This window comes from Temnothorax curvispinosus, unplaced genomic scaffold (assembly GCF_003070985.1).
Source record: "Temnothorax curvispinosus isolate PA1 unplaced genomic scaffold, ASM307098v1 QBEX01007170.1, whole genome shotgun sequence".
NCBI classification, from domain to species: Eukaryota; Metazoa; Arthropoda; class Insecta; order Hymenoptera; family Formicidae; genus Temnothorax; species Temnothorax curvispinosus.
Window position 1 is genome coordinate 1 of NW_020216950.1, and position 13732 is coordinate 13732.

Consider the following 13732-nt stretch of genomic DNA (forward strand, 5'->3'; position numbering starts at 1 on the left):
TTACCAAAGTAATAATGCTACTAACATTCTTGAACGATTGAAGAGATAAAGTTATCAAGAAGCTACTAGTGAACTTTATAGGAATACTGCTGCGCATCATGATCATCAGCAATTCTTTCTTTTCTTTAGCTGACAATAATGGCCAATCCATATGATATACAGCATCTCCTATGCTCATACTCTTTCGATAAAACATACATAACATTATTATATAATATTAGTATACAATAATATATATTGAATAACGTAATATTATTTATTTTACACAACGTGTGTGTGTGTGTTTGTATATGTATGAATATAGGGTGTCCCAGAATTCCCGCATGTGGAGTATTAGACGTGATTCTTTATGCTAAAAGAAACAACTTTTTTCTGTAGCAAATTTGAGTTCGATAAGTAGTTTTTATTGAGGAGCAAGTTAAATTTAACGAATGTGTGTTCTTCCTACGTGGCGCTCAGGTCCGATGCACACTTCTCAATCGCTTGTACATGGTTCTTGATTTTTTTCTGTATCATATTGCTTAAAATTTGATAAAAATTAACAAAATAAAATTGCTTACAATTTGTTAAAGAAGTTAGATTACCTCGAAAATTTCGTTAAAAATTAAGTTGTACGAAAATACTCGCAATTGTTCATTATCTTATTATCATTATCTCAGTAAAGTACATGAATTTGATAGGTAGACGTAGAATGCCGATAGTTACCTTAAACATGATTTCGTTTCCAGACCAGCAATAAATATAGATTTGTACACACATGCCAATGACATATCCTAAGAATTCCCCAATTTCAGACAATTCCATAATATGCGTTGATAGATAATACACACTTATACATATTACACACGTACTAACAAGAAACTGAATAAAGAATACCTCTCTGAAGATATCGTTTACCGTCTTGGCATATCTGTAATGTAATTTTGCCTTGTAAATGAGTAAAGCCATTACTACCCATACTATAATTATGTAACATATATGTCATAAATTTCAAATGTGTATAAAAAAAATTATGTGTGTATTATTTACTAAAACAATAACTTCTTGTTTTAAAGCAAGTATAGATCTAATTTATTTTTGTACATACGCAAACTATCACGGAATAATAACAAGCATATATATATCTAACATATATTTATATAACAATATATTGAAGTTACATTGATAACGCTCTATTATCGAGTTTGTAGTAATTAATTATCTTTTAATTCCAAATGGTATCAGTCACATTATCTATATCAACTTTACACAACTTTATATTATAAATACCAATAAAAATCAATAAAAGTCGAATAGAAAATAGCATTTAATAAATATTGCAATTAAATAACATACACACATATGTAAAGACATGTTCGTGTAAGATACAAAGGGATTCGACTAACTTGTAAATGCTGAGATGATGACGTATTATTTCCGATATGTTTGTTTCATCTTCATTTAACGGAGAGAGTGCATGTCCCAGATATCTAACTGTGTTGTTAATTATTAATTTATTATGAAGACGACTTTCAAAAATTTCAATCTGGGCGCACGTTTGTATGAACAATCCGAAGATTAAGGTGTCTGTGCCGAGACCTATAATAGTGGTGAAAATAGGACACATAAATTGCTGAATGCATATAATCCAAAATACTAGAGGTACATTGTAATCCCATGGCAGCCATATTCGACAAGGCAGTCGATCCTGCATAATGGTTAATACTGATCCTACTGAGACTCCTGCAAGACCGATTATACACAGAAGAGAGTATTTTATTGACCATGACCTGTAAATATAAAAGTGAAATTATATTTTATTAAAATTTCTGTACTTTTATAATAATGAAAATTTGCTTGCATTTATAAGTTCTGCAGAAATTTATAGTGATGTGATGTAATTGTTATTTATACGTGTGTTTATGACTGTTCGCCCCCTCTCTCTCTCTCTTTCTCTCTTTTTTCTCTATTTGTTTGTATGTATATTTTACGCGCGTATGTCAGAATTTCAAAGTCTGTGTTTTAATAATAATATTTAGAAATTTGTCCTACAAAAAACATTCATTAATTTAATTAAATGTAAGAATTGGTTACGTGAAGAAATATAAGAAAGGTGATGTTATACAAAATTATCAAAAAATTTAGCAAAAAATAGGTAAGATATAATCGCATGAAGTGATAAAAAATCTCAATTTTTATCAATACTAATTGAATCCAAAAAGATAAGAAATAATACGTATTAATTGTATACGAATTACGTTATTGCATATACATTCTATGCGGTTACTCTATATAATAAATCATTATTAGATTATTTTAATAATTGTGCGTGACACTTACCTAATAAATTTATCAAATTTCGTTTGGATAGCTACTTCATCCTCGTTTCGAGGTTTATGTGGTGCTTTCAACAATGATCCCACTACGTTGATGATCGCATTTCGACGTATCACAACGAAAGTCGCTTTACAACAAACGTTAACAAAAGACAAGAACAATAGTGTATTAGCGGTAAAATCATCGATATTTTCGACAACAAGTAATATATCCATAAATTGAGTTAACACCATAAAGTATTCCAAAGATAATACACCACAGGTAAATATACTATACAGCAGCTTAGCTCTATTCGAGGACCACTCAATAGGTCGCCATATACCACCAACGGCGTACATTAAAAAATTGAAAGAAAGTATTTGCATATTTATATCTCTTTACAAATAACTTATCGATGTATTTCACAAAAATATAGCTTCTTTCTATATGTGAAGTATCTAAAAAATAGTTTAATGAATTGCGAGAAATATCTTTTCTTAAATATATTAATTAAATATTTAGGCGTATAAGGTAATTATAAGAAAAATTGAATTGAATATAGAAGATGAAATAATTTTGTATGATCCGGACCGCGCGATGTACTAAATTCCACAAACTGATATTTAAATTGCACACTAAATACCGAATGTGATTATCCGATTGCGAGAAATTTTAATAGTTTAACATACAGATAGTATTTAATATCATCGCGGGATAAAAATCGGATGATCTTACTTAAACGTAATACAATGTATGTTTTATATGAACATATTCTCAATGCAGTACTTATCAGCATTTATCACACACCTTTTTCTGGAATGTCGGCATCTCAAAATTGTGGCTAATAATGCAACAAAATTTTATACGATAAATATTAGTGTTGATACAACATGTTATTTTATTATCGTAATGGTCAACAAATTTCATTTAAATGCAACACCGGCCACGCTTTGCGATATACAATACATAGTTTTACCTGCTACAGCATATTGTCAACCCTAGTACCATCAATTATATACTGCCATTAAATAGTCGACATGAAGTAGTGTAATCATTTATTATGGAGTGCACGTTCTTTTCCGTTCTTGTGAATACTACAATTGTAAAAGTTTTCCAACTTGTAATCATCGAAGGATGTTTTTTACATTGAGACAGCATTTGTGAATCCACACCTGCCGCGGCCGACTCCCTCGGCTAATAGAGCTTTTACCAATCGGTTTTGTCGGAACCGATAAACCTTGACTGACGAAAATGAGACAACACTGCGCAGGTTCAGTTGGTGGACCCAAGGGAAATAGATAAATAGATTTGCAAGACGGAAGTTGAGGTGAAAAAATATAAATTTATTCTAACTTACAGACTCCCCGATTAATTTTAACTGGCGGATTTCTGCACTGTCCGATACTATCCAAAGTGGGATAAATCCCGAACCACAAAATCAAAATTTTCACTTAAATATACTAAAATATACAATTAAGGTTTCTCGAAGGCTGACCACTCGCTTCAACAGACGGAAGGGAAGTGTCTCCTCTCTTCTTCCTCATTGCTGCGTGGCCCGTTTCCCCCGTTTCTTACTCGATAAAGATGGATATTATCGATCTTTCCACGCACGCGTGTCCGAAAATTCCACGGCGCTTGATAATACGCGCGAAATTAAACGAACATCTAAGTCGCCAAACCGTAAAAACACAAAGATTTACATTAAGCGTGAGTTAGGATTAACGCATTATAAACGTGATGACTTCCGCAACTCTTCGAGGAGTAAAGTGTTGACGTCGAGGGAAATTTTAATTTCTCACTTTTCTGCCACATTATTCACGCACATTGTTACATTCCCGTTGAATAAAATATTTGTATATCTTCTGTCTATCGGAACTGCAAAAAAAGAATATTGTATATATTTTCTCAAGTTTCTGATCTGTACATCTGCGAGGTATGACAAGTACAGGTAAAATACAATGTATTAACTTTATACTCAATACATCACATGTAGCATAGACTTAAAAGTTATTTTTTTTTACTAATGCTAAAACCAAAATTAGAGCTGCTTTTATGTCAAATCAAAACTTGCTTTACACTACCAGTGTAAAATGCCTACATGCACTGTTCATGCATTCGTGTAAATATTCTTAAAATCGGAATAAAGAATAAGGTTGAAAAATAACTTTTATTATACTAAATCTTGAAATAGAAATTTCAAAACTTAGTGTTACTAATTTACAAAAAACTACACAACCACCATGCCCAGGTACGCGTTAGATGAAAAAACATTTATATTTTATACTATCACGTTACTTCTATTTCATTTTTGAAGTACGTTAAATGCAGAATATGATGTTTTTAAGATCTGAAAAATATTAGGAAATATAGTATATATAATATATTTAGTTAAAAGTAATAATGGTACTAACATTGCTGTACGATTGAAGAGATAAAGTTATCAAGAAGCTACTAGTGAACTTTATAGGAATACTGCTGCGCATTATGATCATCAACAATTCTTTCTTTTCGTTTACTGACAATAATGGCCAATCCATATGATATACAGCGTCTCCTATGCCCATACTCTTTTGATAAAACATACGTAATATTATTACTATACAATAATATATATTGATGTGTATGTGTGTGGATACGGAGTGTCTCAGAATTCCCGCATGGAGTATAAGACGTGATTCTTTATGCTAAAAGAAACAATTTCTGTAGCAAAATTGCGTCCGATAAGTAGTTTTTATTGAGGAGCAAGTTAACGAATGTGCGTTCTTGCTACATGGCACTCAAGGCCGACGCGCACTTCTCAATCGCTTGTACCTAGGCTTTGACCTTTTTCTGTATTATATTGCTTGAAATATGATAAAAATTGACAAAATAAATATTCCTTGCATAATAAATAAGTAAAAGAATTGTCTGATTCCGAGCACTGAAAATCTGAATATAAAGAAAATGTAAATAGTAATATGTTTTGTGAGCTGAGCATTCTCTATTATTCTAAATATTACACAATTACGTATAACAATTACATAGTATTACTACATTAAAACAATTTTGCTAATGGTTGTTTCTTAATTAGTATAAAGTTGTGTCTTAGCATAAAAAAGAATCAAGTCTTGTACTCCACATGCGGGAATTTTTTGCTATCCTTTATATTATGCATACACATATGAATGTCTTTTATTCGAGTATAAAATTGTTTCTTATTTGTTAAAGAAGTTAGATTACCTCAAAAATGTTGTTAAAAATTAAGTTGCATAAAAATATTTCCAATTGTTAATTACCTCATTATCAATAAAGTACGTGTATTTGATAGGTAGACGTAGAATGCCGATAGTTACCTTAAGCATGACTTCGTTTCCAGACCAGCAATAAATATAGATTTGTACACACATGCAAATGGTATATGCTACAAACAATCCAATTTCAAACAGTTCCGTAATATGCATTGATAGATAATACACACTTGTACATATTACCAAAATACTAACAAAAAACTGAATAAAGAGTATTTGATTGAAGGTAACGTTTACCGTCTTGGCATATCTGTAATAGGTCTCATATTAATTTTGCCTTGTAAATGAGTAAAGCCACTACCATCCATGCTTATGTAATTATGTAACATATTTCTTAAAAATTTTAAAAATGTAAAAAAATCACGTGTGTATTATTTACCGAAACAAAGACTTTTTGTTTTAAAGCAAGTATAGATCTAATTTGTTTTTGTACATACGCAAATCATCACGGAATAATAACATATCGAACATATATTTATATAACAATATATTGAAGTTACATTGATAACGTTTTATTATTGAGATCGTATTAATTAATTATCTTTTAATTCCAAACGGTATTAGTTACATTATCTATCAACTTTACACAACTTTATATTATAAATGCCATAAAAATCAATAAAAATCGAATAGAAAATAGCGTTTAATAAATATTGCAATTAAATAACACACATATGTAAAGACATGTTCGTGTAAGATACAAAGGGATTCGACTAACTTGTAAATGCTGAGATGATGACGTATTATTTCCGATATGTTCGTTTTATCTTCATTTAACGGAGAGAGTGCATGTCCCAGATATCTAACTGTGTTGTTAATTATTAATTTATGAAGACGACTTTCAAAAATTTCAATCTGGGCGCACGTTTGTATAAACAATCCGAAGATTAAGGTGTCTGTGCCGAGACCTATGATAGTGCCGAAAATATGACTCATGAGTTGCTGAATGCATATAATCCAAAATATTAGAGGTACATTGTAATCCCATGGCAGCCATATTCGACAAGGCAGTTGACCCTGTATAATGTTTAATACTGATCCTATTGAGACTCCTGTAAGGGAGATCATACACAGAAGAGAGTATTTTATTGACCATGACCTGTAAATATAAAATTGAAATTATATTTTATTAATTTTCGTACTTTTATAGTAACGCAAATTTGCTTGCATTTATAAATTCTCCAGCAATTTATAGTGATATGATATAATTGTTATTTATATGTGTGTCTATGATTGTTTCCTCCCCCTCTCTCTCTCTCTCTCTCTTTTTTTCTCTATTTGTTTATATGTATGTTTTACGCGCGTATGTCAAAATTTCAAAATCTGTGTTTTTAAAAAAATATTTAGAAATTTGTTCTACAAGAAACATTTATTAATTCAACAATGTGAGAAATTATTACGTTAAAAAATAAGGAAAAAGTAACGCTAAAATATAAAATTTTCAAAATTTAGCATAAAGCAAGGTAATCGCATGAAGTGATAAAGTCTGAACTTCTATCAATGCTAATTGAATCCAAAAAAAGTCAGAAATAATACGTATCAAATTACGAATTATATTATTGAGTAGACATTCTACACAGTTACTTTAATACCAGTCAATTATTCTAATAATTGTGTGTGATACCTACCTGATAAGTTTATCAAATTTAGTTTGTATTGCCACTTCGTTCTCATCTCGAGGTTTACATGGTGCTTCCAACAATAATTGCACCAAGCTAATAATCGCATTCCGACGTGCTACAACGACAGTCGCTTTACAACAAACGGCAACAACAGTCAAGAATATTACAGAACTAGTGGCAAAATCATTGATATTATTGACAACGAAAATAATATCCATAAATTGAGTTAACAATAAAATGTATTCGAATGACATTATAACGTAGGTAAATATACTATACAGTAGCTTGGCACTATTAGATGACCACTCAACAGGTCGCCATATACCACCAAGGGTATACATTAAAAAATTGAAAGAAAGTATTTGCATATTTGGATCTCCTTTTTCACAAACAATTTATCGATGTATTGCACTAAAGTATAGCTTCTTTCTACATATAAAGTATCTAAAAAAGTAATTTAATGAATTACGAGAAATATCTTTTCTTAAATATATTAATTGAATATTTAGGCTTATAAAGTAATGATAAGAAAAATTGAATTGAATATAGAAGATGAAATAATTTTGTATGATCTGGACCACGCGATGTACTAAATTCCACAAACTGATATTCAAATTGCACACTAAATACCGAATGCAATTATCCGATTGAGAAAAATTTTATTCGTTTAACGTATAGATCGCGTCCAATGCTATCGTGGGTTAAAAATTGAATGACCTTATTTAAACGTAGTGCAATATGTGATTAGTGCGAATATAACTACAAGGCAGTATTTGTCAGCATTTATCACACACCTTTTTCTGGAATATCGGCTTCTCAAAATTGTGGCTAGTAGTGCAACAGAATGACAAATATTAATATTGATAAAATAACATGTTATTTTATTACCATAATGAACAATAAATTTTATTTAAATGCAACCGAGTATACGCCTTGCGGTGTACTATACATAGTTTTACCCCCTTCAGCGTATTGTCAACCCTAGTACTATCAATTATGTATGGCCATTAAAAAGTCGACATGTAGTGTAATCATTTATTATGGAGTGCACGTTTCTTTCCGTTCTTGCAAATACTACAATGATAAACGTTTTCCAACTTGCAATTATCGAGAGATCTTTTCCTTTCACGCACGTTGTCATATTCCCGTTGAATAAAATATTTGTACGTCTCCTGTCCATCGGAACTACGAAGAATATCGTATCTTCCGCAAAGTTTCTTGTTTTATTGCATAAAAATACCAGACGAGTGTAGCGATAAAAATAATGTATAACACTTGGAGCGTTTTTCTCAAGTTACCGGTTTTTACATCTGTGAGGTATGACAAGTGTTGAAGTGTGCAGATAAACTACTATGCATCAATTCTTCATCTAATGCATCATATGTTGCATAGAACTGAGATATTATTTTTCTTTTCTTACTTTAATGCCGAAATTAGTGCTGCTCGTACATCAAATCGAAATGTGCATGGCATTACAGTGCAAAATATCTATATGCATTGTTCATGCATTCGCGTTAATTATCCCAATAAAATCGGAATAAAAGGTAAAGTTGCAATAAATATGCAAACAAAAATTTCAAGATTTACAATTAGTGTCACAAATTTACGAAAAACTACACAATTATCCTTCTCAAATACGCTTTAGATTTTAGGTTATTTATATTTCATGTTGTTTGGTTATTTTTATTTTATTTTTGAAGATACGTTAAATGTAGAGTATGACGTTTTTAAAATTTGAAAAGAAATTAGAAAATATAGTACATGTAATATATATTTATTTAGTTACCAACGTAATAATACTACTAACATTGCTGTACGATTGAAGAGATAAATTTAATTATCAAGAAGCTACTAGTAAACTTATAGGAATAGTGCTGCGCATCATGATCATTAGCAATTCTCTTTTTTCGTTAACTGACAATAATGGCCAATCCATGTGATGAATGAACATGTTTTAATATTGTAAAACTCAATGAATTTTACTCAAATATAACTCAGCATGTCATGCGACAGACTTAAATATAGTTTTATATGCTTCAACTTCTTAACCCTAGTAACAATAATAATAGTCATTAAAAAGTCGACATGAAATCGTTTAGACATTTATTAGACCAGATGTTCGTTTTCGCTCCTGTGAATACAATAATTGTATGTTTTTCTACTTGCAACCATCGAGGGATGCCGTTCTTTACATTCACGCACATTGCTATATTCTCATCGAATAAAAAAAAATATATTTAATATATATGCATTAGCGCCAGGATGTTTAGAATCGTAATAAAGAGTAAGGTTTTGAAATAAATTTGTAAACAAAAATTAAGTTTTTCTAACTAATTTATGAACAACTACAGAATTATCATACCTAATACTACTTGTGGTTACTGATATTTTACTTTTGAAGTATGTTAAATGCTGAGTATGACGTTCTTAAAATCTGAAAAAGAAATTAAATATGAGATGTAGAATGCGGTAAAGTTATTATTAAAAATGTTGATTGTGCTTTCCATGCACCATAAGTGTGTCACTGAGAATATCGCATATAAATAATTTTATTATGGCTACCTAAATATTTGTTACAAAAATTCTACTAACATTGCTGTAAGACTGAAGGGACAGAGTGATCAAGAAGCTACTAGTGAACTTTATAGGAATTGTGCTTCGTATCATAATTATCAGTAATTCTCTCTTTTCTTCAGCTGATAATAGCGGCCAGTCCATACAGTATATAGCATCTCCTACGCTCGTACTCTGCCAAAATAACACAAACAAATTTGTCACTTCTGGCACAAAAGTACTCGCGAGTTTTCTAACTAAAGTATCTCATTCTGATATTGTAGAGAATCGATTATTAATTACCTTAAGAATGACTTCGTTCCCAGACCAACAATAAACGTAGATTTGTACAAACATTCCAACGGTGTACATTAAAATAGTTACAGATTTAGACAGTTCTATAATATGTATTGACATATAATATACACTTGTACATAATATTAATATACTTCCAAAGAATTGAACGAAGAGCACTTGGTTAAATATACCGTTTACCGTTTTGGCGTATCTATAATTGTTTCACGTTAGTTCATACATTGCATATGAGTAAAGTAGTAACAATTCTGATATATAATTTTATAACATGATTCTTACGAATCCAAAAATTGTTGAAGCATTTGCAATGTTTTATTTTCTTAAACAAGAGCTACTCGGTCCTGGGCGAGTATTTAGACCTAATTTCTACATATATTGGATCTTACGCAACTTATCACGAAATGACTATATAATAAAAACTGAGAGTGCTTTGTTCTCGAGCTCGTAACAAATATATGTATCAATATCAAATAACGTCAGTTATATTACCATTTTTCTTTGAACATCCTTTCGTCATAAACTTTAATGATTATAGACAATAGCGATTTTTAAGTATTATATAATTTTTAGAAATTAATAAGATTCAAATACGCACGCACTTAATCATACACACACAAATAAAGAGACATTTCAATACATGCATGAAAACAGATTCTCTTACGTGACCCACTTGTAAATGTTGAGATGTTGACGTATACACTCCGCTATCTCCGTTTTGTCTTTATTCGACGAAGAGAGTGCGTGTTCCAGACATCTAACTGTTTTATTAATTATTAATTTGTGAAGACGACTTTCAAAAATTTCAAGCTGGGCACACGTTTGCAAAAGCAATCCGAAGATTAAGGTATCCGTGCCGATACTTATCATTGTGGCAAAAAATGAAGATACAATTTGGTGAATGGATATAGTCCAGAAAACAAGAGGTATATTATAATTCCATGGCAGCCATATTCGATAAGGTGTACGACCTTGCATAACATTTAATACTGATCCTATTGTAGTGCCTGTAACGGAGCTAGTCGCCATTAGTGCGTATTTTATAGAATATGACCTGTAAACAGAAAGAAATTTATATTTAATATAACTTTCGTACATTTACGACATTTAAAATTTACTCATATATTTTGTAAATGTAACGAAAATTTGCGTTAATTTATGACAGGATTTAATTATTCTGTGGTTGCGTGTTTGTGCGTGTGTCTATGTGTAATACTGCTTTAAAATAATATCTATTTAATTTATTTTATAAACACAATATTTTTTAATTCAACAAAATATAATTAGTTATTAAGTCATTAAGTCTATATGACCATGATTATTCTAAAAGTATATAAAATGAATAAAGTCCAACAATTAATAAAGGTCCTGTAGCGAGCGCTAAAAATATAACATTCCGCACGTTTAATTAGGTCCAGGACAAAAAGAAATATGTAAATATGTATATATATGTAAAATACAGTGAACGGACTATATTCTTGCGATAATTCGTGCGAGGTACGTTAATGTTCTACCATAAAATATTCTAATTAATTATACGTATACCTGATAAACCTATCAAACTTTGTTTGTATCGCTGATTCGTCTTCGTCACGAGGTTTACACGGTGTTTTCATCAATATTCGCATCAAATTGATAATCGTATTCCGACGCATCAAAACGAAAGTCGCTTTACAACAAACGTTAACAAAAGTCAGGAACAATAGTGTATTAGTGGCAAAATCATCGATATTGTCGACACCAAGTACTATATCCATAAATTGAGTTATCATCAAAAAGTATTCCGAAGATACTATAATAAAGGTAAATATACTATACAGCAGCTTAGCACCATTTGATGACCACTCAACGGGTCGCCATATACCACCAACGGTATATATTAAAAAATTTAAAGAAAGAATTTGCATATTTAAATCTTTTCTTTCACATGTAAAGTATCTAAAAAAAAGTAGTTTATAGAATTGCGAAAAGTGTCATATCTTAAATATATTATATAATTATGTGTCCAGGCGTAAGGTAATTATGAGAAAAATTGAATTTGATACAGAAGGTAAAATATATTATATAAATAGATTACATAAAGTATTAAATTCTACAACTTGATTTAAATTGCAAACACTAAATACATAAATGTATCCGATTAAAAAATGCACAAATTTATCTACTTGCTGTCATAGGGGAATGTCGTTTTTTACATTCGCGCACATTGTTATATTCTCATTGAATAAAATATTTGTGTATCTCATGTGTCTATCGGAACTGCGACGAATATCGTATTTTCCGCAAGTTTTTCATTTTATTACATAAGAATACAAGACGAGTGTAGTAAGAATGATGTTTAATATACTTCTCATATTTATCAAGTTTCCAGTATCTACATCTGCGAGGTATGACATGCGTACAGGAAAATTATAATGTATTAACTCTATATTTAAAACATTATATGTAACATAGACTTAGAAATTCTTTTTTTTTTTTTTTTACTAATGCTAAAACCAAAATTAGTGCTGCTTATATATCAAATCAAAACGTGTTTTACACTACAGTGTAAAATATCTACATGCACTGTTCATGTATTCGTGTAAATATTTTCTTAAAATCGGAATAAAGAGTGAAGTTGAAAAATAACTTTTATTACACTAAATCTTGAAATAAATATTTAAAAATTTAGTGTTACTAATTTACGGAAAACTACACAACCATCATGCCTAAATACACGTTAGATTAAAAAACATTTATATTTTATAACAATAAAAAACTTCACGCTCGGTCAAAGCATAAACTAATAATATAGGAGACAACCAATTTTCCGAGCAATAAAGGATGTTAGAAAATATTTTTTTATATAAAACTTAGTATGTATTAGGGCCGGGGTTGTTCCAACTTATTGGTAAACTAACTATAATAGTTAAATCATATATGTGTCTTTGTTTTTCCTTTAAATAAAACAAGAACAGACATATGATTTAACAGTTAATTTATCAATAAATTGGAACAACCGACCCTTAATGAACCAACATTGACAAACTTACGTTTCGTGCCATACTTCATCAGAACAGTGTAAATACTATAAATTATTTCTATCTTTGATTACTTTCATTTGTAAACAATCGCTTCAAATGAACCTAATGTAGGTAATCTTTTCATTATCTTATTATAGTATGTAGGGAGAGTCCGGGAGACTTGACCATAGAGGAGAATTATTGATATAAGGACTTGATCATAGAGGAGAGTATATATAAATACAACAATATAATATAATACAGCAACTTAACAGTTCCGCGCTTGGCGCAAAATTTGAACGAGATACTTGAAGTGGTTCAACTCTCCTCTATATTAATTTATACTGTTCTGATAAAGTCCAAGTATATATGGCACGAAACGTAAGCTTGTCAATTTCGATTGATTAATAAACACTAGAGTTTTTTTATAAAAAAAAATATATATTTTCTAACATCCTTTATTGCTCGAAAAATTAGCCATTTCCTATATTATTAATATTTTATACTATTATGTTACTTCTTTTTCGTTTTTGCAGGACGTTAAATGCAGAATATGATATTTCTAAGATCTGAAAAATATTAGGAAAAATATAATATATATAATATTTATTCAGTTACCAAAGTAATAATGCTACTAACATTCTTGAACGATTGAAGAGAT

General features: G+C 30.2%; 1 protein-coding gene across 1 annotated transcript; it reads right to left on the reverse strand.

Moving 5' to 3' along the window:
• Nucleotides 1–25: 25 nt before the first annotated feature.
• LOC112456788 lies at nt 26–11976 on the reverse strand (the record flags this gene model as incomplete). Its single annotated transcript, XM_025019541.1, has 13 exons — nt 11615–11976; nt 10743–11123; nt 10061–10265; nt 9797–9952; nt 9598–9638; nt 7211–7594; nt 6301–6681; nt 5628–5832; nt 4703–4862; nt 2320–2521; nt 1386–1769; nt 706–910; nt 26–181 (listed from the first exon to the last, which is right to left on the reverse strand). Coding segments are annotated over exons 1-13 (3222 nt in total), but the record flags the coding sequence as incomplete, so codon positions are not given.
• Nucleotides 11977–13732: the final 1756 nt, after the last annotated feature.